The following is a 27,282-nucleotide window of genomic DNA, read 5'->3' as shown; positions in this document are numbered from 1 at the left end:
AGCCAACCCACAGTCCCCGCTGCCTCCTGGGCACTCTGCTTCTCAGAGGATCTGCTTACTATACCAGGGGCCACCCCTACTGCCTCAGGTGTCACCTCCACTTGCCTCCAGTCCTGGGGTGGGGCCCAGTCCTCTAGGAGGTAAGCCATCTCAGACCACATACCCATTGGGGGATGATCCACTGTCTCCCCATTCACAGGGGCAGCCCCCTGAAGCACCCCTCCCATAAGGGCAGCCTGTCTTTTTCCTTGGTCAGCAGTGAACCCTGCTGACTTTCACCAATTGTCTTGCCAATGGGTTTCAGCTCCAGGCAAGTTCACTATGGATTCAGTGTGACCAAAGAAAATGACAGCAAAACGTTCTTGGGGTGAAAGGGTTATACCCAACTTTATTTCCAGGGGGCAGGTCAGTTCAAAATCCCATTCACTCAGAGCGAGTCTGCATGCAGCAAGCCGGTCTCTGCCTCTGGGCCCTTCTGTTTGCACAGCCGTCCTCTGAGCCCTTCTGTCCACACAGCTGTCCTCTGGGCTTCTCTGCACACTCATCCCACACAGCTGTCCTCTGGGCCCCTTTGTCTGCACAGCTGCCCTACACAGCTGTCCTCCGGGCCTCTCTGCACAGTCGTTCTGTACAGCCGTCCTCTGAGCCCTTCTGTCCACACAGCTGTCCCGCACAGCTGTCCTCCGGGCCTCTCTGCACACTTGTCCCACACAGGTGTCCTCTGGGCCTCTTTGTCTGCACAGCTGTCTCGCACAGCCGTCCTCTGGGCCTCTCTGCACAGTCGTTCTGTACAGCCATCCTCTGGGCCTCTGTCCTCGGTGCTGCCACCACTCCAGCCTTTGCTCTGCTCTCCTGCAGCCTTGCAGCCCTGCCACCATGTCGTGCCCAGAGCACTGGGCGGAGCTCTTTATATAGAGTCAACAGCCATGTATTGCCCACAGGTGTGCAGTGAGCTGGTCAACCAGGGCCAGGTGAGAATCCTGGCCACAGGAACTCTCATTTTATCCACAGATTGTCTTTCACATTGCTTCTAGTATGGCCCTCCCTGGCAGGTCAGAGTCGGACAGTAAAAATTATTAGTTGTATTGTAATTTTTAACCAAAAAAAGATGATAAAGCTGAGCTTCCTAGTATATTTCCTACATCTGAGGAATTGGAGTAGAACTGAGCCTCATGTAAGAGGCTCCCTACCAGGAGGTAGCAAGTTTAACAAAGGCAAAATAATATATAGTCTTAGAAGTCAGGACAGCCTTTATTTTCGAGACAGTGGGTTCTTCTAGCATTCTAGTAATGTGATGTTTTATGGGTGCTGGTAACATGGATTTACTAGTAGACCCAACCTGCACAAAACTGAGGAGGAGGAGAGGTGGTGGAGGGAAAAGGAGTGACAGTGGAAAAGGAGGAAACATCTCGACTCCTTCATGGACCCACTTCACCTGGTTACCTTCATCTTTTAGACATTCTCAACCTGGAGGAAGAAAGAGAATGTGGAAAACATACAAAAAGAGATTGTTTAAGGAAGTGACAACAAAAAGACAATTTATACAAAGTCTTCCTTGAGACTCCAGTAGAAATAGATTGGCTGATATAGATAGGTATACATATATCTATGTTTTTCTAAGAAAACTCAACATTGGCAAATTTTGCTCTGTTTCTTTCCTGTTATCCTTCTATGACCAATTATAGATATGTCCTGGTAAAGAAGATATGACAGGCATCAGTATAAGTCCCAGTATATATATCAACTTCAAATCTTTTGTGATTTTGAACCACAGATTTATCTTATGGGAGAAGAAAATAAACTCTCTTCTGCCAAGAACTATGATTCTTCATCTATCTCCTTATACTGGTGTTACTGTGCAACAACTTCAGGACTTCTAGACCAAAAGTATCCAGGTCTCAGATGAATGACTTTCTCCTCTCCAGGTTTGGGTTCTGGTCCTCATGTTTTCATGGTGGGTCTGGAAGATAAAGGAGTAAGACTGACTTTCTTAGGCAAGGGGTGGTTTCTGCAGCCTGAGGTACAATGGGAAGGTGCAAGGGGAGAGAAGACACCAAGCTAATGGTTGTTTCAGAAAGAGGCTTTGCTCATTGTGACATGCAGCCTGCTCCATGAAGAACCCCTTCTTCAGACAAGAGCAGGTGGAAACAATGTCTATTACAGGTCATCTTTGCTCATTTTGGGGACAGGACAGACAAGAGTAAGGAGGGCATATTTGGGACCTCGGTTGGAATAGCCTTGCTTGGTATATGTTTTTACATCTTCATGTTGTGTACTTGGCATCTCATAGGTTGTTATTCCTTTTCAGCCAGAAGAAAGGAATTATATCAGCAAGGTGAGTTATATTGATATTAAGGTTGGACCAACCATCTCATCTGCCCTTCTGTTCTGGTTGCCTCCGATTCATCTTGCTGATGAGGGTTTCCCTACCCTAAATAGAATCAGATGACCAGACACTCAGCGTGCAGCCCTGGACATGTGAAACTGGCAGCACTTTATTAATTGCATCTACTCACCTTCTGGGGGAGGAGGACACCACAAACCATGCAGGACCACGTGGGAGTTGCACTTGGGAGCAGAATGAGCCAAGAGGTGCTGTGGGAAGTGGGATTTTTAGTTACAAGAGGATGAGGTGCACTGTTTCCTGTGGAAGTATGTGATTGGATTGTTTGAATAGTTTTCCAGGCTGACAGGAAGGTGAAGCCTGTTAGATTGAGGACTAGGTAGAGTTCAGATGGCATGGATGATAGGGAAATTAGTTGAGTGTCAGGGAGCTCTTCCTGCAGGGTGGGGGTCATATCCAGTGAGAGCAGAAGAACTCACAAATAATGTGTTTGGAGCCCTGTGAGGCTTAAAGATGTCAAGGCAGCACACGGGATTTTAGGCTTTACAATACACTTTTGCAACTCAAGTCTGTCTTCTTCTAAAAGAACCAGACCCTTATATTTTGTCACAGATGTGTTGGTGAAATGTGGAAAATGTGAGAAATAGAACAGGAGATGTACCCCAGAATTGTCAATGAAGTGGTGAAGATAGAAATATAGCACTATCATAAACCTTCATATTTCATGTGATTGCAACAATTTTGTGCACTGAAATGAAGGTCCTATGAATGGAAAATCTAATTCCTTTGTTTTATTTCAAACTGGAAAAAAAGCAAAATTATATGCTGGTGAGTAACTTCTGTCTTGGTGCTTGAGGCACCTCAGACTTTCACGAGGCATTTCTAGAGCATTTTTCAGAGATGTGCCATCTTGCAAGATTTATTTTGAAGCTGGGAGTCCAAAAAATACAGGACATGATGGGATAAGTATCCACCAGTTCAGAAGACATGTTCTTGGCATATTTTCCATCAGATTTTGTTTCTTTTTAGACTGGAGAAGGGAACAATTCAAAGCAGGTGAATGAACTTATTATTTTGTCTCATAAAATCTCTTCTGTACAAATGAGAAATTCTTGCTTCTGTGTAAACTCCCAATAATACCCACTGGGTTATCATTTTATGGCTTTCATGTCAGTCTCAGTTTCATGCTGAAATGTGAGAAGATTTCTTACTGTTCTGACCATCCATTCATTCATTCAGTATAAATGTCTACAACTATTCAGTACCAAATAAATAAAACAGATCTGCTCTCTCACATGGGAAAGTACATGTACAAACTGTGATGAATATTATGAAGGAGAAAGAGATTTCCATGAGGATAAAATGGTGGATTAATCCCCTGAGAAATTGATACTTAATCTGAGACTTAAGTGTATGTATATTTATTCATGTGAATTACATTTGAAAGAGTGGTTCAGTCAGAAGGAAAGCTTTTATGTAACCAGCTTGAGGCAGAGAAGAGCTTATTGCATCTCAGTGCAAGGAGAAAATGGCCCCTGATCATCTTAGAATCTTTCCAGAATTATGAGTTATTAATTGCTAGTGCATGCTACTTCACTCTAAATGTCCCTATATCCACAAATAAACATTTCCTAGTTAATTTAATCCCTGAAAAATTAAAACATATTCTAATACCCCCAAATATCAATTCTTAGGAGAAAAACTTTAATTACCAAAGATGTTTAGTTTGGCAAGAAGCTGATTAACTACTAGTATCAATACTATTGCTACTATTACTACAGGTATTAGTGTTACTGTAACTGTTGGAAGCTAAAATTTACCAAGTGCTCATCATAGACAAGACATAGTACTAAGTTCTCTACACATTATCTTGTTTATTTCTCACAATAGTCCTATGCTGAAGTATCATAATTATGGACAACATCATAAGGAGGAAGTGAGGCTGAGAGAAGCAAAATAACTTTACCAAGATCGCAGCTACTAAGGACAGAGTGATTATCAAAATTCAGATGTTTCTGATGACAGAGACTGGGATTTCAACCAATAGATATGTAATAAGAGTATATGAGAAGTGGATGGCTTAATTATTACATAGAAATGATATCCAAGAAAAATGATACCACAGAAGCTTAAATGCAAGTGGATACCTGTGATTGGAAATAAGACGGGGTTTAATAAGAACAAGCATTAAAGAAACAGATATTTGAAGGAGGATGGAGGGGCCCCATCCTGAGATACCTGATCCTGGGGATTTTCAGATGAGACAGCACCCTGGGCTAGATGGTCTCAGCCAAGGTCCTGGTTACCCAGGGTCCTGTCCAGCCCTGGCCTTCTATGATTTATACATGTTGTGTCTCCTATGGATATAGGACATGTGTGAATATAGGATAGAACATAGATTGTTTTACCTACTCTCCTATTTCTCTTCCCCTTATTTTCCTTCACTCCCTTCTCCAGTATTTTAATTTTTCCTAAGGCCAAAACCTTAGGAAAAAGCCATGACCTTGGTATTTCCCCCTATACCTACAGTGGCTGTTTCACTGGGTCTGGGCACAGCTCATTTCAACCTCATCTATCTGAGAATAGAAAACATGTTTCTTCAGTGGAGAGTTCTTCTCAGAGCTGTGATGCCCCAACACACCCAGGGCAAGGGGAATCTGAAACCATCTTCAGTGTTCTGGGCCAAGATTGCTTTAACACAGGGAGATATTTCTTTATTCCTGTAATCCTTTAATACAGGGAAATACTACTGGGAGGTAGAAGTAAATATGGGGATAGAAGTGGGCCCTGGAACTAGGTGGGCTGTGACTGTTTGCTCACATACAGTGATGAGAGTGGGGTGGTTTATAGAATGTCCAGAGAAGAATTTTTGGGTAGTGGCATACAAGGAGGGAAAACTCACCTCCCGTTTAGAGTCTCTGTCACTGAGGCAGCATCCCCACAGGATAAGGGTTTTCCTGGACTGGAAAGTAAGGTTGTGTCCTTTTACCACATGACTGATGGGTCCTACATCTATTCCTTTACTGGAGTCACTTTCAATGGGACCCTCCATCCTTAATTTAGCCTTCGGGTGCTGGCACATCTGTGACTGTCTGCTTAGCTTCAGGTGACACTGAAAATTGTCCCAATTCTTCTCCAAAGACCTCTGAAACTCATTTAAGGAGCGATACAGGTATCTCCTGAGAAGCTAACTGTCTGTTGCCCTGTAAGAAGTGAAGGGTCACCACCTCTGTTGCTTCCACTTAAGCTCCAACAGGCATGTTTGCCAAGAAGGCTCTCCTTGTGTGGAACGTAGGTCGGTTTTGTTAGGTGTGGCTTTGCCCCTTTCAAAGAGGGAGAGGCAGAAAGAGACATGGGGCAACTAGAAAATGTCTGGGGGATTTCCTCTAGCATTAAGCTCTCTTCAAGCTGGAGCAGTTTGGCACAGAAAATCTTGAAACAAATGAATGGCCTCTCTTCTGTTCCAGTCCTCAGTGTGTTTTGAAGTAAATGTTTTTAAAGCTACATTTAAAGAGAAATTCTCTCTTCTTACTATTTTATTATCAAATATGGAGAAGTGGTGTTTGAAGGGAAGGGTCACCGTTGAGTGAATTTTCAATACACTTTACTACTGTTGGAGATACACAGAAATCTGTTCAAATCTTTGTAAAGTCAGTAGCTCAGCTTGTCCTTTCTCCAGGCGCCAGTGTCCACTGACTTCTAAACTGGGGGTTTGCTGAGGGGTGGGGAGGACTGATCCAGAGCTACAACCCATTTCAGCAGGAGCCCAAGCCTTCTGGGAGGGAAGACCTCTCTTCCCCCAACCCCTTTGTAAAAATCATTTATTTATTTATTTATTTATTCTTAAGGACTTTATATATATTTTATTATGGTGTGATTGATATACACTCTTATAAAGGTTTCACATGAAAAAACAATGGTTACTACATTCACCCACATTATCAAGTCTCCACCCATACCCCAATGCAGTCACTGTCCATCAGTGCAGCAAGTTGCCGGAGATCTACTATGTCCCTTCTCTGTGATACACTGTTCTCCCCATGATCCCCCACACCATGTGTACTAAACATAATACCCTAGTCCCCTTCTCTCTCCCTCCCCACCCACCCTCCTACACCCCTCCCCTTTGTAACCACTAGTTCATTCTTGGAGTCTCTGAGTCTGCTGCCATTTTGTTCCTTCAGTTTTGTTTCATTGTTATACTCCATGAATGAGATAAATCATTTGGCATTTGTCTTTCTCCGCCTGGCTTATTTCACTGAGCATAATGTCCTCCATTTCCATCCATGTTGTTGCAAATGGTAGGATTTGTTTCTTTCTTATGGCTGAATAGTATTCCATTGTATATATGTGCCACATCTTCTTTATCCATTCATCTACAGATGAACACTTAGGTTGCTTCCATATCTTGGCTATTGTAAAAAGTGCTGCAATGAACATAGGGGTGTATGTGTCTTTTTGAATCTGAGAAGTTGTATTCTTTAGGTATATTCCAAGGAGTGGGATTCCAGGGTCAAATGGTATTTCTATTTTTAGTTTTTTGAGGAACCTCCATATTGCTTTCCACAGTGGTTTAACTAGCTTACATTCCCACCAGCAGTGTAGGAAGGTTCCCCTTTCTCCACATCCTCGCCAACATTTGTTGTTCTTAGTCTTTTCGTTGCTGGCTGTCCTTACTGGTGTGAGGTGATATCTCACTGTGGTTTTAATTTGCATTTCCCTGATGATTAGTGATGTGGAGCATCTTTTCATGTGCCTGTTGGCCATTTGAATTTCTTCTTTGGAGAACTGTCTCTTCATATCCTCTGCCTATTTGTTAATTGGATTATTTGCTTTTTGGGCATTGAGGTGTGTAAGTTCTTTATATATTTTGGATGTTAACCCCTTGTCGGATATGTCATTTACAAATATATGCTCCCATACTGTAGGATACCTTTTTGTTTTGTTGATGATGTCCTTTGCCATACAAAAACTTTTTAGTTTGATGTAGTCCCATGAGTTCATTTTTGCTTCTGTTTCCCTTTCTCGAGGAGATGGGTTCAGGAAGAAGTTGCTCATGCTTATATTCAGGAGATGTTTGCCTATGTTTTCTTCTAAGAGTTTTATGGTTTCATGACTTACATTCAAGTCTTTAATCCATTTCAAGTTTACTTTTGTGTATGGGGTTAAACAATAATCCAGTTTCTTTCTCTTGCATGTAGCTGTCCAGTTTTGCCAACACCAGCTGTTGAAGAGGCTGTCATTTCCCCATTGTATGTCCAATTTATCATATATTAATTGACCATATATGGTTGGGCTTATATCAGGGCTCTCTAGTCTGTTCCATTGGTCTATGGGTCTGTTCTCGTGCCAATACCAAATTGTCTTGATTACTGTGGCTTTGTAGTAGAGCTTAAAGCCCCAACCCATTTTTTTTAACAAGCTCTAACTGGTTAGCAGGTCCAGAATTGTCTTATGTGAGTATGTGAATGAAAAAGGAATTTATGTTGTAGTTTATGTTTTCAGAGAAAAAAAATAGTCAAATAGAAATGAAGAAGCATCTGCAGCCTCCATGGAGTGAGTCATTGCCAAAACTAGCATTTTTTTTTTGACCACATTCTTCTCACTTTTGAGGGTTTCCTTTGTCTTTCACACAGCTAAGTCTTCTCCAGTTGTTTCTCACCAAGCTAATGTCTTCAAGGATCTAAACTGTGAGCCCCTCCTGTCAAACGAACACTCTCTTCCTGGTGATCCACTTAGATTTTTCTCCACTATTATTGTGTCTTTAAACCACAAACCCCTTCAATAACCTCTCTTGAGAGATGTGCCTCCGTAGTGAACTTCCCTGGCACACTGAGCGGCAAAGCCAGTGTTTGATTGCAGGAGGAGTGAGTCAGAGCCCAGATCATTATCATTAACTTCATTGACAGTAAGAGGACGGCTTTGGGAACAAGCAAGCAATAATAAAGGCAGGAGAGAGGTAAATGAATGGTGGAAAAATATTAACATGTAATTAAATGGACATGGTGGATGAGAAAGGATTTCTGGCCAAGAGGACCTTCTGCATGGGAATAACAACGAAACAGGAAAAATGGGATGGAACTATGATATAGAACAGGAAGGATAATGCGTTCAGTTTTGGATATTTTACTCCTTGTTAAATACTCAGGACATTCAGCATGAGGTTCCTAATGAGTTTTTACTAACTCTTCTGCAGGAACTAAATTCATATTTTGCTCTACAGCAGGATTCTTCCACCTGTCACTTTTCAGTTCATTTCAATGTGTTTATGTCCTTCTAAGCTTAGACATTTGAGAGCATAGACTGATGGACAATGAAAGAAATTGTGAAGGTTGATGTTCTGTTAACACTAGAGCTGTAGAAATGCCAGGGATAATGTCATCCATTGCATCCTCATCTCTGGTTGTGGGTAAATCCACAGCAGTGAGGGGTCTCCAAGTAGCCCATGGCTTCTGGCAAAGCAATGACCTGGAGTTTACCATCTGACACCATCAATCAGTTTCTTATTGCAGGACTTCTCTGGCAATGCCATTTTGAGTAGAGTTTATGGAAGTATAATAAGACATTCAAAAAATAAAGAGACTTTGCTAGAATATAGAAGTATCTTAGGGCAGGAACTACATCTTATTCAGCATTTTACTCTAGGGCCTACCATAGTGCATTCTATAGAGATAAAGTATTTGATAAATATACTATTTATGAATATATCCATGTATTCCACAAATGTTTATTGGTCAACTAATATATGCCATGTTTCCACTTTGTTGGATATACAAAAAATAAAAATATCACTGCCTTAATGGAACTTACTGTCTACTGACAAATAAGGGAAAAGTCCCACAGGGGTTTAACAGGTTTAGTCTCTCTGGTTTCCTCCAGTCCTCTCCTTGGACCTGAGATACATCCATTCTGAGAGTTCTTAGGCTTTACATGACTACAACTGCTCAGGAGTAGGAGGGAGCTGGATCCTTGATGATCCAATCCTATTGCTCATCTGTTAGCCACAGTGACTGTTTGAGTGACTGAGGGTAGAGGTGGGTCTTATTAGTCTATTAATCATTCTCCTTCTCTATGGCTTTTCTAAGTGAAATTGGAACTGAGAAAGTAAATTAATCCCCAATTTGGGAATTCAAAAAAACAAATATTTCTTAATATGTAGTAAAAGAATTGACTGATAAAAAGCACATTTCCATGAGGCTTTCCTAGGGAAAGCCTACATATCTATATATTGGGCCTGCACAAGTACACAACACTAAAATGCAAAGAGTTAGAGTGATCAGGAAGAAAGATTCAAAACAAAGAAAGAAAGAAAAGGAAAAAGTTAATCTTCAGATAATATTAAATAAAAATATTATGATTACATTAAATCAAAATAGAATAACATCAAAAATATTTTAAGGCCAAGCTAGCATATCTACTAATATATTTGTATTAAAAAATAAGAAAGGTATGTAAGGGCATATTAATGTATCAAAATGAGTAAATTATTTGTCAAATTCCATAGAACGTCAGGTAGAAAAAATGAACCTTAAACTATGAACTTTAGTTGAAAATAACATATCGATATTGGTTCACCAGTTATAACAAATGTGCCGCACCAATGCACAATGTCAGTAACAGAGTATATTATGGGGAAAGAGGGGAATATGGGAACGCTCTAGATTTTCCACTCCATTTTTCTGCAAACCTGAAACAGCTCTTAAAAAATAAAATTTCTTAATTATAAAAAAAAGGAAGTATTGGCACATGCTACAATATGGATGAACTTGGAACACATTATCTACGTAAAAAAGGCCAGATACAAAAAAATCCACATCTTTTGTGATTCCATTTCAATGAAACACCCAGTATAGGCAAATTCATGCAGACAGAAAGTACATTAGTGGTTGCCAGGGGCTGGGGAGACGGAAAAATGGGTAGTGATTGCTTAATAGCTATGGAATTTTCCTTTTGGAGTCATGAAAATATTCTGGAGTTGGATGCTGATGTTGGTCACACAATTTTATGAAAGTATAAATACAACTGAATTGTATACTTTACACTGGCTAAAATGATGAATTCTGTGTTTTGTGTATTTTATAGTTGAAAAAATTTATAAACTAAAGTAAATGTGTAAATACTTGTCAGAGAACTATGTATAGTTTCAGACATAAATGTATGAGTTTAAAAATCGAGAGAAAAAAATAGTGAGCCAAAAGAAATCCCAGAACACTAGAAGAACAATTCTCAAAGGACTGAGATAGCTGATGCCTGTCATTCCAGAAAACAGTGGAGTGTCATTCGTACGTATTCCTCATTCTCACTTTAGAAGATTTTAAGACTTTTTTCCAAGTCCTTTTCTCACATTCTTGCTTTTCCACATGTAGTTTCTTTTCTTTAATTTATTATGACTTTAAAATATTTTTATTGTATGCTGTATTTACTGTTTATATTTCTAAAAATTTTGTAATTATTAATTTTAATTGTGCACTTTTTTGCTCTAAGAATAAAACTGTCATTTTCATATACATGATACAAATTAATTTTTTCTTCACTTATTGAGAAATAATTGATAATGCCCACTGTATAAGTTTAAGGTATACAGCTTGATGGTTTGATTTATGTATATTGTGAAATGATTGCCACAATAGGTTTAGCTAACATCCATCATCTCATATAGATACAATAAAAAGAAAAGAAAAAAGTTAATTTGTCTCGACTAAAATTTCTAAAAATTTTCCCCATTCCACATCCACTATAAACTTTCTTAAAAAGCCTAGAGCAGGAATTCCACACTTAATATGACTTTCAAGGTTATATTTTAGTGACCAGATATTTCCTCTTTTATTCAGCTGTAGTTTCTCTTAGTTTTTTTTTTTTTTTGGTTTTGCTCATAGCTTCTTTTTTTTTTTATAATTTTTTATTAAGGTATGATTGATATACACTCTTATGAAGGTTTCACATGAAAAAACAATGTGGTTACTACATTTACCCATATTATCAAGTCCCCACCCATACCCCAGTGCAGTCATTGTCCATAGAGCAGCAAGATGCCAGAGATCCACTATGTTGCTTCTCTTTTCTCCCCGTGATCCCCCCCATGTGTACTAAATACAATAACCCTCAGTCCCCTTCTCCCTCCCTCCCCACGCGCCTTCCCACACCCCTCCCCTTTGGTAATCACTAGTTCATTCTTGGAGTCTCTGAGCCTGCTGCCATTTTGTTCCTTCAATTTTGCTTCATTGTTATACTCCACAAATGAGGGAAATCATTTGGCATTTGTCTTTCTCCGCCTGGCTTATTTCACTGAGCATAATGTCCTCCAGCTCCATCCATGTTGTTGCAAATGGTAGGATTTGTTTCTTATGGCTGAATAGTATTCCATTGTGTATATGTACCACATCTTCTTTATCCATTCATCTACAGATGGACACTTAGGTTGCTTCCATATCTTGGCTATTGTAAATAGTGCTGTGATAAACATAGGGGTGCATATGTCTCTTTGAATCTGAGAAGTTGTATTCTTTGGGTATATTCCAAGGAGTGGGATTCTGGGGTCAAATTGTATTTCTATTTTGAGTTTTTTGAGGAACCTCCATATTGCTTTCCACAATGGTTGAACTACCTTACATTCCCACCAACAGTGTAGGTGGGTTCCCCTTTCTCCGCATCCTTGCTGGCATTTGTTGTTCTTAGTCTTTTCCATGCTGGACATCCTTACTGGTGTGAGGTGATATCTCATTGTGGTTTTAATTTGCATTTCTCTGATCACTAGCGATGTGGATTCTCTTTTTTTAAACTGTATTTTCATTTTCTCAGCCCCGTTTGGATTATTGTCCCCTTCCTAAAGAAACCAATCAAATACTTGATAATTCCTTAAATTTCCTCCTCTAGGCTAAATTGCATTTCCCACGGGATTTTCTAAGGGCCTTTGGCCATCACATATCAGACTATGATTAGTAGGCAGGATACCAGAGAGCCTGGGACAGGATAGGTCTCTGAAAGGATCAGTTCCCAGGTCAGATGTGAAGCCAGAGTGGGTGGGGTTAAAGCACTCTTGAATTGGCACCTGGATGACTATGTGAGTCCCTTTCAAGCAGTGAAAGGAGAAAAAAGCTCTGGGATGTGGAGTATAATACTGGTTTCCAGAACCCAACGTCATTGCTTTCCTTGGAGGTGTTGCAGAGGCTCCCCTGATGTAGGAAAGATGTCAGGAGAACCTACATGGGGACCAAAGAATGAAGAGAGGGTAGAGTTTCAGAGAAGACAGTTTGAGGTAAGCTGCAAACAGGGCACTTAGTGGGCAGGTTATAAAAGGAGAGACTCCAGAGGCACAGTCAAGGGAGATTCTGACCTGTCCTGGAGCCACCTTCAGGGAGACTTGGAGGAAAAGTAATGGTCTGGTACTTGTTTCTATAACAACCCACTGTCCAAACCCATTATCAAGGGACACTGATGTTCTTGGCAGCCCCTGGGACACATCCTGTCCTGTCCCCAACCTCCACCTTTCAGGTCCACCTCCCAGTCATGAGCCCCATCTGGCCCGGCACTTTGAACAAGCCATCAGATCTCTGTGGGACGACTGGCTGTGTCAGTGCTGATGGGTCACTCTCTCGTTTCCCTCAGAAAGGATCGGTTTGGGGTGAGCTGTATTTGGATCTAGTGTCACATTCGCTCTGGAGAAAGAAAACCCATTCTAGTTATAATCAATATGGGGGTACTTTAAAGTATTAATGTCATGGTATTAACATCTAAACGGGCAAACAAAAGTTACAGTGACAAGAGTTAAAGTGGAAGAACTATATAGGGCATGCAAAACAGCTAACATAGGTGAGAGGTCCTCAATCAGCAGAGCAGGAATCACCAATAAGCTAGATTCCATATTTTAAAAGGACTCAGTGAAACATTCATGCCAACAGAATCTCAGTTAAGTCTCAGCCTTGGAAGAAAGGATAGTTATGCCACTTTTTTCTTCCTCTCCTTTCACTAGATCACTTGAGAACGTGAACTAGGGGATCAAATTATTGTCTTTTAATCCTTTCGCTTCTATTATCACTGTAAACTGATCTCATTCAGCACTGATCCTCAATTACATGAATGTAAGCCATGGGCTCTTGTGTTTCACTAATTACTGAATAGTCACTGAGTGCCTCCCCTACGTGACTGCTGGAAAGAGAGGCCAGGGAGTGATTGGTAAGGCTCCCATGGCAAAGTGTGCTCAAGACCTCTTCTATTTACCTGACTTACCTTTTTTAGAGCTCTTCCTCCCGGTTAGGCCTGTAGCCGCAGCAAGAAGAAATCCCAAAATAAGCAGTATCGTCCATGAAGAAGTTACCTGTAATCTAAAATGGAAACCCAGAATCGAAGTAAGTCTTACAACTGGATAGTCCTTTTTGTCTGAGTAGCTCCCGAGCTGGAGAGGAGGGTGAGAGTTGATCTCTCCAGAAGGAAAGTGATCTTTTCCTCCTTGCTCTGCAGAAGCTGATGAGATACTCGAAGTCTGTGCTGCCTTTACCATTTGCTTCTCTTAGAAATACATACACGTAGATACACATACACAGATATTTCTTCCCCTTCTGTTTCCCATTGTATCACACGGTCACTGTAATCATGAGGGTAGCAAAAGTATAAAATTACCAAGTCCATAGCCATGAAGATGGTGTTAAGAAAAATTAGTTTTTCATCCAGAAGAAAATCCACCATGAGGAAATAAAAAATAAGGTGATGTCATTGTTTTCACATCAAAAGTTTGCAGATGTAGTGGCAATTGAGTCAATTCTTAGAATTTAGCATATGACAGTATAAACCTAGGGATTTAGTTGGGCATGTCGCAGAGAAACTCTAGGTGTCCTGAAGACCGGCTCTGCAAGAGAGAGCCGGAGACTTCATCAGAGAGAAGAAAATTAAAACTATGAAACAGAAGAGCAATAAAACGAGTAGGTCTGGGTTTGTCTTCATATTTATTTCCCAAAGCTGAGAGGAACACGTGAATTACTAACCTAAGAGACAAGAAGTTGCCATATTCTCCTCACTAAGAAGGGGGTTGCTAATTAAGCAAGTCACATTCACAGCAGACCTGTTTGTGACAGGTCTCCTGTCACAGAATGTCTCCACATGGAACAGGCTGTGGCTGCCTTGAGTCAGGACCTCTGAAACTGAGGGTATTGCCTTTCCTTGCACGTCCCTCCACTGCACAGGTGGCTGTGGGAACCACCCTTCTAAAGTGCACGTCAGCTGTGTTTCCCATCCTGCAGTCCCTTCATGGTGATCAGTGGGGAAGAGCCGAGATCTGGGGAATAGATATCAAGGAACAAAACCTTTAGTCTCTGCAAGTAGTTCTATGCTCAGCGACTTCACTGAGGAGGAAGAGACAGATTCAGAGGCCTGGGGTAGAGAGCAAAGCTAATGGGGGGGGGGGGCGGGAAATTATACTCCACTTGGGATGTGAGTAGTGGGAGCATTTTCTTTCTCTGTTTTATTTTTATTTTATGTATTCTTAAAATCATTCTCAGATTCAGAAATACAAAAAATTTCCAATTTTTTTTCTATGAGAACAAAACTAACCAGAGCATGGGTCACATGGCCAGGATAGTAGAGAATATGAAAATATACTCAAAGACCAAAATTTTATAAATATGCATGTCCAATGTCACAAAATGATGGAATCCATTTAACTTCTTAGCATGTCCTCCTATGGATATTTCCTTAAATTTTTATTATTTTAGACACAAAATCAATAGGAGAGACAACATAGATTATCTTAGATGTTGGCCATGTCTTCAAATGGCATTTTCTAACCATGGAAAATGAATTCTCAGTCACAATATTGACAGTGGAAAATTATGATTCAGGGAGTTTTGTTCTCCGTCTTGCCAATTCTGTCAATATTTATTATTTTTGTTTATATGTGGGTCATTTCACTTTCCAGCAACTACACATTTCCCAGAATTTTAATGACTGTGGAATAATGAATCCTATGTAAAGTCATGGGGTAAAATTCTCAAATGTCATTAAATGTATGTCACTCTACGGAGATCCTGGAAAGGGCATTAATTAATTCTAGACCCAAAGAACTAAATCTGGTCCTCTTGAATTTGTGTTAAGTACGGTTGATGGTTGTTCCTGCACATCAGAGGGTTCAGTATGACTTTGATGAGTGAATGGACGTCATGTCCATTCCTAAAATGGAAATTTTAGATGTCAGGGAAATTTTCCAGAAATTAGCATGTTAAAGCAGTAGGAATATATATTGAGTCTAAAACACCTATCTAGAATCCTTACCTACTATCTTTAGATCGAAACTGGCCTCCTGGTAAACACCACCTTTTTCAAAACAGACACCGGTACTGCCCATCACCTGAGGTCCTGGCATTGTGCACCTGCAGGGTCAGGCCCCCCTCTTGACGTCATCACTCACCAATGTTGTCCTCCCTCTGTATTCTTTCATCTGCTCTTCAGCCAAATGGCTCCCATTCACATATGAATAAACAGCAGGATAATGGTGGGATTGGACCCACTTCACTTCCATGCTCTGTGCATTAGCCTTGGGGGACAGGTAACAGGTTAATTGTATGTCTTCTCCCACTCTGACAATGATGGGCTGGGGAGGTCCAATAACTTTTAAGGAAACTATTAAACACAATAGGAAAAACAATGAAAGACAAAATGGAGCAAGTAGTGTCATCAGCAAGAACATCTTGAGTGTGGCTTAGAACCTGTGGGAACCCAGGAGGGCTGCAAGGCTCAAGGTATCCTTTGGAGTGGGGCAGGTTTAGTGGGATTAGGATAGAGGTTGTCCCTGTTGAAGGCAGAACCATCCCATGATGTGTGTTAGTGTGGGAAAAGTCACTAATGGGACTCGCCCCTGCCCCTACAGTAATTTTATTCATTTACAGCCCAATAAAATAATTTTATAATTCAAATTAAATTAATACTTTATGACTTCAAATCTCCAGGACTTTAAACTACTTCTTAATTTGTGCACACCTCAATTTCTTAAACTATAAAACAAACATTTCATTCTCAAAATCATGTTTGCTCTGAAGTTAAGCAAAATCCTCTATATAAAGCTCTTGGATGACCGTGCAGTGTGAATGGAGGCATGCAGACTGAGCCTTGAGGGCATGGGAGCCAATCCCACCCTCTGCCTTGATAATGGGGAGAGAATGAAAATAGACTCTCAGATGTCTCAGAGTCTCAGGTGGATTTTTAGTAATGAAATTTGAAGAAACCTTCTCCTGGTGTGATTTTATAACACTTTATGAGTTAGATGCAGCCACTATAGTTCAGTCCCCCAAGATCCCACATAAATGGGGTTCTAAACACACACCAGTTTCAATGTCCTTAGATTATTCTGAGAAACACTATAAAATCACAAACTGAGGAGGTTGCAAAATACGAAATGCAAAATATTGGTGCATACACAGAAGGAGTCTAGTCCTCCTATCATGGAGAGTGCAGGCTTTCTCTGGCAGCTTTCCTGGATCCAAGCTGTGACACTCCCAGTTCTCATCACGCTCTGGTCATGCCAACTCTGCTCTATTCTAAATTAAGAGTTATCCTTTTTAATCAAATGGTGACAATGCTTTCACATATGTTATGATCACTTATGATAGAAATATAGGTAAAAATTTGTACGTTGTCTGGATGGGAGTCAATGACCAATGGCAAAATGTCCTCATTATATAATTCGCCAAAATCTGCTAGGTACCTCTCTAAAGAGGAACCTCGCTGTCAACTAAATCTAATTTTCAGATTATTTCCCCCTATTCTAGCTAAAATTTGACTCTCAAGTATTTCCAGCTTTTTGTTTGCTTTATCCTTCAATTATACCTAAAACAATAGTATCTCCATTCTGTATGTATCTGTTAAAATCTGAAGACAAAAGTAGAAGTCAGACAAAATGAACTAGGGATTAGTTTCTCCATCCAAGTGTCTTACAGTAAATCACTTAATAAAAGACTTTTTCGTCATCTCCATTATCCACATGATGATTTTTTCTCCCCCTGTCTATGACCCCTGGTACATAATAAATCTCAAAACTATGTTACCCTGCCAGACATAGGTTAATTAAGAGCTAACATTGATTTTCGTGGGGATTAAAGAAATGCAAATATAAGTATGGAGATTTAATTAGGCACATTACAGATATATTTAACTCCTGTTTTCCTGGAATCCAAGTAAAAATAAAGTTTGAAGTACAGGAAAGAAACCATGCATCCCTGTTTGTCAGTGATTTATTTTCCACTAGAATATGAGCTCCTTGGCAGCAGCTCTGCAGAGTCTCCTTTTTCTATATGGTTTTGTCCATACCTTCCACACAATTTGTTGTTTTATTTTTGAGTTTCATATATATGTCACTGAAATGCCTTCTGAATATCCACTGAAAAATAAAATCCTTTCTAGAGTATGTAGTAGACCAAAGTATACACTAATTCCTTGAAACCTGATAATTCCATCATCAGATCCTATAATCCTCTTTCAATCAGCATAGTCAACTAAGTGGGCTATCTTATTTCCCCAATATGTTACATTGTATTATATTATGATATATTTCATTATGTTATATTAATTCTATCATATATATCTAAATTCTTAGAGCCTGACACTACATTAGAGATTAAATCCAACATGTCCATTTTAAAGATGAGAAAATAGAGACCAATGATTTACTAAAAATCACACATAAATTATTAAGAACTTGCACTCAATCACACACAAAGATTAAAAGGCAAATATCACACTTAGTGGTTTTCAGCAAACCTCGTAGGACTCTAAGATTGTTTTCCATCTGTACAATGAGTATAAATCTATTAACCTTATAATTATCATAAATAGAATAACTCCTGTAAAGCACTTAGCTTAGTTCCCAGCATATAATTAGTATTTCAAAAGCTAGTCATTTTTATAAATCAGTAACATTACTTTCCAGAGAGGGAACTAGGATTTCAGTCTCAGGATTTCTATGGAGAGCTCAGTTTGCCAACAGCCTGTTGCAGTGGGATGACCTTGTCTCTGACCTATAACTCAGGAGAATACAGAGGCTGCTGTGATGCCCCCTCTTCCCCCAGGGGCTGTCACGCAGAAAAGCCTCAATCAAAGTGCACCCTCAAAGCTCCTGAGAACACAGACTTCTTCCCCCGCCTGACAGGGGGCCAAGGAAGGCTCTGTTGTTTTCATCTTGTTTTATTGAGGCCCCAGAAGGTCAGCACTATTTAGAAACAAAGAAACACTGGACTGTAGTTTGTTTGCTGGGTCTCCCGTGGACATGTCAAGCTGGTTCAAGTAACTCACAGGAATGACTCTTAACTAAACTCTTCCTGAGGGACAGAGAAGTGTCAAACTCCCCCAAACACTGGCTTGACTCTACTCTGTCACTAACAAGCTTTGCTGGTTAAGGTTTCTGTCTGATGGTGAGCGGATGTCACCCTGAGCAGAACAGGATCTGACTTGGAAGGAAAGGCACACAGGTGTGCAACTCTCTTCAGACTGTGGAGTTACCTTTGTCCCTCCTGAGGCCCTTCCCTGTACCTTTATGGCCTGATGGGGGTTGAAGGTGTCACACTAGACTCTGGCAGTGATTGCAGTGTGTTGCCACCTGACTTTTCCTCAAAAACTCGTATGTGGGCTGAAAAGCGTGCTTAAGTTCACCTAACATGCACATAGGTGCACGCACACAGGCACATTCCTGCTAACAGATGACCTGAGGGACAGCAGGGTATTGATGGAAGGAGAAAAGGAGTGATACAAGTTCATATGCATCTGGGCAGGGAGCAGGCTGGTTATCATAGGAGAGAGGTCATAGAAAGGAGGCAGAGGGTAAGGAGGTAAAGGAGAAACCGAAAGAGGGTCAAACATCGGTTGGTTATTTTTAAACCCCTTATAGGTACAGTGACAAAATACCTGCAGTCTCACTAGTTAAAAAAAAAACAAACCAACAGGGTCCTAGGCTGCATCTTGGAAAGTAACAGCTCCCTCCCAGTACTGATGAGGTTAGGATCCAGTGGGGTAAAGAGCAGGTGCAGAAACCACAGCAGAGCCCGAGGGTGGAGGTGGGCGGGTGGTGACCTCCAATTGTCGTGGCAGCACTGCCCTCACTAACATTAGGAATGACTTGAAAGGGCCGCCAGAGCCCCATCAGTTGCCCTGTGGCATCCCTTCCACAACCCAAAGGCATTTCCCTTTCCTCCTGCCCCTTATGGGCGTCCATCTGAAGTTCGCAGGGACCCCATGAACACTGAAAATGGCAAGTTTTGCTGTGCAGAGGTGCCTGTGCTTTGCCTTCTGATACTGAGACGTGGTGAAGTCATGCCTCGGTTACTCCTTGGAATCATGAGGCTTCTCAGTATCTCCCTCTCGCTCTGCCCGGGGAGCACCACCTCCTCCGGGGAGGGCGGAGGCTCACCTACGCGTGTTTGCCGTTCGGTCTACTTCAGTCTGGAGCTTCTCTGGAAAAAGAACAAGGAAAACTTATTAAGGAACTTGACCTAAGGGAAAACAGAGACAATATTTCAAAGAAATAAAAGCAATTTCTACATTTTATTGGATAGCTTAATTTATAAAAAGGGAAATTGAATGCAGAAAATATTGATTCTTTCCCATGGATCCCCTGGTAGTCTGTCCAGCTGCTTTTCCTCTTTTCTGCACAATAAAAATGCTCTCAGTTCTATCACCTTATGGTTATGTTTGTTTCTGCTGATATTTGACATATCAAGTTTTAATTATAAAACGAATATATTCTTTTATAAATGCATAGAAGGTATAAAAATATATGGACATAGGCAATTGTCACCTATAATTCCAAACTGAGAGATAAAATGTGTATATATGTTTTGCAATTACATATAGCTCCTTTTAACATAATATATAACATTTACTTTAAGTTTTTTTCCTGTATTCATTTATCTGAGTAAGAATACTATATCTTATATCATTATGTCTAAATATAGAGGTGTCCCAGAAGTTTTAGTGCAGCTATGAGTTTTTTAAAGCCAATGATGTTTACATGATTGGAAATGTCTAATCATAGATAAATGGATAGATGTTATCTTTATTATTGACTAGTCCATCATGATGAGTTTTTCAGCCATTAACATTTTCTGAAAATAACATTCTTCATCAATGCTGTAATTTATGTTTTATTTATTTTATTTATTTTGCTATCATTAATGTACAATTACATGAACAACATTATGGTTACTAGACTCCCCCTATTATCAAGTCCCCACCACATACCCCATTATAGTCATTGTCCATCAGCATAGTAAGATGCTATAGAATTGGTACTTGCCTTCTCTGTGTTATACTGCCTTCCCCATGTTCCCCCCCTACATTATACGTGCTAATCGTGATGCCCCTATTTCCCCCTTATCCCTCCCTTCCCACCCATCCTCCCCAGTCCCTTTCCCCTTCATAACTGTTAGTCCATTCTTGGGTTCTGTGATTCTGCTGCTGTTTTGTTCCTTCAGTTTTTGCTTTGTTCTTATACTCCACAGATGAGTGAAATCATTTGATACTTGTCTTTCTCTGCCTGGCTTATTTCACTGAGCATAATACCCTCTAGCTCCATCCATGTTGTTGCAAATGGTAGGATTTGTTTTCTTCTTATGGCTGAATAATATTCCATTGTGTATACGTACCACATCTTCTTTATCCATTCTTCTACTGATGGATGCTTAGGTTGCTTCCATTTCTTAGCTATTGTAAATAGTGCTGCAATAAACAGAGGGTTGCATATGTCTTTTTCAAACTGGGCTCCTGCAGTCTAAGGGTAAATTCCTAGGAGTGGAATTCCTGAGTCAAATGGTATTTCTATTTTTAGTTTTTTGAGGAACCTCCATACTGCTTTCCACAATGGTTGAACTAATTTACATTCCCACCAGCAGCGTAGGAGGGCTCCCCTTTCTCTGCATCCTCACCAGCACTTGTTGTTTGTCTTTTGGATGGTGGCCATCCTAACTGGTGTGAGGTGATATCTCATTGTAGTTTTTATTTCCATTTCTTTCAACACTGTAATTTATAATAATGTAATACACTTAACACTCCATTGCTATGTTGGGTTATTTTTGGCTGTTGTTTTGTTGCTATTTATAAATAAGGCTGTAATTAAGATGCTATATGTAAATAGTTTTGATTTTCTGTTACTGGTTATCTATTATTTATCTCTGATTATCTTCATGTGATAGGTTCCTGGAAGTAATCAACATAATACAGCATAAGAAAGCATTTCAACTGCAAGAATATAGTTTTGTTTTATTTACAATGTGAAGCATACTTGTGAGTGAAGAAAATCAATTCAGACAGAATTAAAGGCCAAACTTGAAAATAACTGGAGTACCATTAACAACAGCTATTCAATCAAAATATAACATATGTATTTCCAGTCATAAATATTTTATACCTTTTAAAACATGTTACTACATTTTTCTTGATAAAAAAATATTAAGTGCTACAGAACAGTCCCTGGAACCTCCCCTGTTAACCTGAGTGCATGGTGGTAGAGGCAGGGCACTGACCTGGAACGGGGGTGTCTGACCACTTCTCCTCACTGAGGATGGGACTGTGGATGAAGCAAGATACCCTCTCTGTAGAGGCATTCCTGACAACAAGAGTGGCTTACACATAGAACAGGCTGTCTGTACCTTGGATGTGATGCTCAGACACAGTCAGCAGCTTCTCCCTGTGCTGTCTTCCCAATAAATATGGGGCTCTGGGAACCAGCCTTTTGCAGTGCACACCAGCTGGACTCCACTTTGTACATTTCCCTCCATGTTGTATTAGGATCAGAACCCAGACCTGGGGTGGGGTGGGGGGGTGGGGGGAGAGATATAGCCCTCAGGCCTGGAGCACATGGAGGCACAACTCATAGAGACTGAGATCCCAGTGGCACTGATCAGAGGGAGAGTGCAGGAGTCCAGGGCTCTGGGGAGCAAAAAGCAGTCTGAAGCCTTCTTCCCATTTAAACTGGGTCCAATTCACTTTACTTGTTCCCCAGGCTAGGTCTTTAAAGTAGAACATATGAGCAGCATTTTTCTTCAGATCCAGACAGGAGAAGAGAAAGGGACACAGTGACATTTTGCTTATGTCTCTAATACTGCAAACAAAGATGTGTTATAATTTGTTCATGAGCTCCCCCATGCTATGAGCTCTGCATTTTTCAGCTTAATATTGTTGTGTCAAGCACTTTGTCTGACATTTTGGATGATTTATTGACTCTTATTTAAATAGAATATTTAATATAAAATCAGAAATCACCTCCTTGGGTACCATTCTTCCCATTCCTTTTGTTGATGGTTGTAATCTTGGGATGCAAGTAGATAACCAGGGGTGTGTAAAATGGGATGCTCCATGAAAAGTTCTAGTGTCTAAATAGGAATCTAAAAGGAAATATGGTTTTGAAAAATCCTAGTCTTGTATAATCATGAAATTCTTTCTCTACTCAATACAACTCTCAAACCCAAACAAAGGAGATTGTATTGTTCATAGATGAGATTCCTGACTCCATCAGTTACTGGAAAAGAGACTCCATTCATGTGGCTTATTTTTACATGTCCCTGATAGTGAAATGCTGCCCTCCCATCTCTAGATCTCAGAAATACTTGGATTACTTCATCCATCTTGAATCACCTTGAATATAATAACAATAATAATGATAGTCTTGGTTGTTATGAATAAAAGGTGTTAGAAAACAGCCTTATAGGGGGGAGTAAAGAAGGAAACAGTAACAGCCAGAGATGGTAACATCTCCAGAGAACTATTGCCCTGATAAGGTGAATGGATTTGCCTGACTTTCTCTTTAGCACATAGAAGATTTATTCCTGCCAGAGAACCATATGAAAGTTTACTTTTCAGAAATGTGTTTTACCTTTAAACAGAGCTTTCTTCAGTCATCCTCTTTTTCTCAACTCTTTCCTACTTTGCTTATACAAAAGCATCATGCAGAGCCTTGCTATTTGCTGTGGGTTTGTCCAAAAGCATCTGTGAGCCCAGTTCATTGAACACTAGTGTAAAAGAATTTCCACTGAAGCACAATGTTCTTAATTTCTTCAGTTACATTACTAGCTTTCTAACTGGAGGCATTATGCCAAGAAACAAAGTTTTCACATCTCAGTTACTGTGCCTTTGAGGTTTGGTAGAGAACAACCAATTCCGCTGAGATACAGATGCTGGGCAATTAGGTAAACGTGCTCAGTAATCGACTTGCCCTTGACGTGGCACAAATCATGACTTAGCAAAATTGCTAATGACCGTATGTCATGGATTTCAATTAATTATCAAGAACAGTCAAAACCATGTAGGTTAAATTTGGGAAGACTGTTTTTAAGTGAGCTTGCTTTGAAGACTTCAGCATGACTTGCCTTCAAATGAATCAGGATGGAAGAGTGGGCATTAGGAATTACCCTAATGCTTAAATGGGAATTCTCCAAATGGCAATAAGCTTACCACGATTTAATATACTTCTCCGTCTGAGACCCTTTGTCTTTCCCCAAGTACTCACCCGCTACATTGAGCAGCAAGTTTGCTTCTCCACAGTAGTTCCCCTCTTGGAAATGGCACCAGTATTGCCCATTATCAGATGGTTGAATGTTGTACGTCTTCACCTCACCTTTCCCTCAGCAACGTCATCCTTTATGAACTCCATTCGGCTTCTGTACTCCTCCATCAGCATCTCGGTCGCTCCAAATCCATGCCAGTGTGCAAACACAGTTCTGCTGGGCTCCAAGCAGTACCACTTCACCTCCATGTGTACTGATGTCCTCCTGGGGAAGAGCTGACGTGTCAGGAGGGCATCTTCCCCTACCCTGGCCGTGATAGGATGGGTGGGACTAGTCACTCTGAAGTCATCTACAGAACAGTATAAAAGAGGAACCAGGAAATGCCAATTGGGAGATTAATAAGCTTGCTTTGGGATGTCCAATCTATCAAAGTAGGGTCACCTGGAGGAGAAAGAGCTTTATTTTCAAGTTTTAGAAAAATATAGCATAATGATTTGCACATTTGGCTGTTAAAAAGATAATTTTGTATACTGAAAATAATATGCAGTTCAAAAATTTGATGAGTGTCAGTGCTGAATTTGTCACAAGCTGTGTGATTTGGGAAGCAAATCCACTATTTTCAGTGAGATTTGAGATTTGGAATCTCAGTATCTTTAAGATACTAAAACTACCATCTCTAGGTTGTTTTTATTCTCAAATAAATTAATATGTAAATGATTATTTTAATCAGGAATGTTATTATTTATTTTGTATTTTTATAATCATTTATCTTATAGTTAGTAATTTCACTTTATATTGTTAGTGACTGTCATTACAATAGCTTTTCCTAAAATTTAGGTAGTAAATACACTCACTAGATTTTTTAGCTTTTCAGGATTGCTCTGGTCCTAAGTAGGACTGGGCTTTTTTTTCCCTTTTTCTCTTTGGTCTGGAGCAGAAAATTCTCCAGTTCCTAGTCTATGTACACTGCAGTTTTTACAAGGACATTTTGAGTCATGTTTGACCTCTTCATTGTTACCTGAAAATTGAAGAGTTGCTTAATAATTCCTCCTGTTGTTATGTTTAATAATTTCATATGTCATGTATATTATGTTCTGTCTCCCCCTAAAATGCTCCAGGGCCATTTGCATTTGCTTTGTGCACATCCAATCCTCCTAAGAAGGAACCTCGCCTTGTTAAGTTGCTGCTCTGTATCAAATAGATGCTGCTAAAAGGTCACATAGGATTTAAGTAGAGATCTGCCTGCATGCCTCATTGATGGAATGTGACTATGAGGCTAGTAGGTCTGAAGTCACCCTCTGGCTGACCACTTTCACAGGTTAGGACACTGAGCACATGGAGGGGTGGACAGCCTCATCACATCACATCATGTCTGGTAGCACTCAGTAGTCTGCAGCCTGCACCTCTGTGCTCTGTCCAGGATTTTCCCCACTTCTCCATGCTGCATTTTCCCTGGGGCTCTAATATTTCCCTCTGACATTGATTTTTCATAATCCTTTCTCAAGGTACAATGTTGTGATGGACGAAATTCAGTTACTGAGATTTCCAAGTCTATTTCTTGGAAGTCTCCCTCTAGTTTTTTGCTTCCAAGTAGTTTTGTGCTGCTCAATTTATGGTAAGAAAGAGCCACTTTTCTTGTCCCCAAAGTGCTGTGCTGCCTGGAAGCAGGGGAATGGATTAGTAACTTAATGTGCTCTAGGGGCTAATTCAAGTATCTTGTCTGTACAGCCTCATTTAGTTCTAAAGCTTGTGCTAGCCTATGGGATGTAGGTACATCGCTATTCTTTTTATTATTATTATTATTATTATTTATTTTGGTATCATTAATCTACAATTACATGAAGAACATTTTGTTTACTAGGCTCCCCCTTTCACCAAGGTACATTGCTATTTTATCATAAAGATGAGGGAACTAAGGCAGAAGACACTCCAAAAGTAACGTGGCTGAAAGTGGAGGAACCCTTTGGGGAGCATAGATGTTTGAGCCCTAGACCCCCTCGTAATATAGTACTAGCCCTTTTGATTTCGAACTCTGCATGCAGACTGGATCTCTGGGACATCCGGTGTGCAGTGCGGGCAAGAAGGTCATTCTACCTGGCTGCTTCACGGTGAGCAGCACGGAGGCAACTACACCGGACAGACTGTGTCCTGGAAGAGCCACCATCCCCCCTGGAGCAAACACAGAAGCGAACACGCCAAACACTTTAGAGAGGCCGCCATCTGGCAAGCGGATGTCCCAGAGATCTAGAGGGAGACTTCCAAGAAAGAACTGCCCAAATCAGTGAAGCTTTTGAAGAAAGTTGTAAAAAAAAATGCATGTTAACTTGCCCCAGTGCCCAGAGAGAGGTCTGTGAGTATAAACAGAGTAACCGCCTCACACCATGGGTCTCACAGGGCAAGGGGGCAGTTTTGCCTTGGAGAATATGTGGCGATGTCTGCCATTTTCGGTTGTCCCAGCTGTGGGGAGAGGACATCTATGGGTATTAGCTGAGGGTACCGCTAAACATGCTAGTGCACAGGGAAGCCCCTATGGTGAAGAATTATCCAGCTTCAAGTGTTAACAGTGCTGAGGAAAAACACTGCCATGGACCATCTGCCATCAGCATGTTGAAAATCTTTAGCACGCTTATTTTATAGATAAATGATTTGAACCTAAGTCATAAACTTTAAATCAAAATACTTTAATTTTAAGCTTCTTGATATTTCTGTTTTACCATCTGAATATAAGCCCCAAATCTTCAGAAACTTGAAGATGGTAAACTTTGATATTGTTAAGAGATATGATCTAATACGTATATGTACTGTCGAATTCTCAAAGCCACGTTTTATTTAATTTTCCAGATAAAGTACAAGTGTTAAGATGCCATGATGAGTGGTGGTTTGTGTTAGGCATTAGGTGAGTAGCTATTCCGAATTCCAATGTCTATGGAATTAAAATTCATACCAAAGAAAATTACAAATTACTATGTGTTACAGATCATTAGAGGTTTGTTTTCCAGTAAAAAACATCAAATATTAATTTTTCAAAGTGCCACATGACCACAGTAATTAACTGGTGAGAATAAATGTACTCAATTCACAAAGTTTGAAGCTTATATATCTATATAAACTTTAAAAATAGATGTAGTTGATCACATGTTTAAAATAACATATTTTTATAGAGAGAAAGGAAAGTAAAATAAGAATTTTAGGAGACAAGGTGACTTTGTGTTTACCTCTGTGACCTTGAGAATCTCGCTTTGTTTTCTTGAGCCTCTCCCTTCTCTACTCTCTGATGGAAAGCGCTGTTCCTAATATTTTTCCAGCTGTATGTTCACTATGTGACAGGCAAGGAAACCGAGGCTCCGAGACACAGCACAATAAGATCACGCATGACAAATGAATGACATGATCCCAGTTTTCTGGGTTTAATCCAGTGCCCCTTCATCACCCAAACGGTTTCACAGCAATATTGTGAGGATCACT

General features: G+C 40.2%; 2 protein-coding genes and 1 pseudogene across 4 annotated transcripts in view; 2 read left to right on the top strand and 1 right to left on the bottom strand.

Moving 5' to 3' along the window:
• Positions 1-27,282, top strand: part of LOC140846694 (B-cell lymphoma 3 protein homolog) — an 84,235-nt gene that overhangs the window by 54,375 nt on the left and 2,578 nt on the right. For 2 of the 3 annotated variants that reach the window (XM_073224226.1, XM_073224225.1), the window contains exons 7-8: positions 1,775-1,925; positions 2,309-3,638. In XM_073224226.1, the coding sequence (XP_073080327.1) occupies positions 1,775-1,800 (26 nt within the window). In that variant the 3' untranslated portion in view covers positions 1,801-1,925; positions 2,309-3,638. Of the gene's footprint in view, positions 1-1,774; positions 1,926-2,308; positions 3,639-27,282 lie in introns of those variants that run through there. The other variant, XM_073224224.1, reaches the window with a different exon arrangement.
• On the top strand, positions 1,907-9,725 carry LOC108393218 (butyrophilin subfamily 1 member A1-like; annotated as a pseudogene).
• BTNL2 (butyrophilin like 2) lies at positions 10,987-26,707 on the bottom strand. Its single transcript, XM_037005062.2, is given in 13 exon segments — positions 10,987-14,562; positions 14,565-14,612; positions 15,605-15,656; positions 15,658-15,725; positions 15,728-15,952; positions 18,180-18,183; positions 19,754-19,770; positions 21,838-22,008; positions 22,011-22,097; positions 22,100-22,117; positions 23,820-23,924; positions 23,927-24,166; positions 25,912-26,707. Coding segments are annotated over 13 exon segments (1,350 nt in total). The 5' UTR covers positions 25,982-26,707; the 3' UTR covers positions 10,987-14,317.

Source organism: Manis javanica, chromosome 16, assembly GCF_040802235.1.
Source record: "Manis javanica isolate MJ-LG chromosome 16, MJ_LKY, whole genome shotgun sequence".
Taxonomy (NCBI): Eukaryota; Metazoa; Chordata; class Mammalia; order Pholidota; family Manidae; genus Manis; species Manis javanica.
The sequence above is the reverse complement of the archived record's forward strand: the minus strand, read 5'-3'. Positions and strand labels throughout refer to the sequence as shown.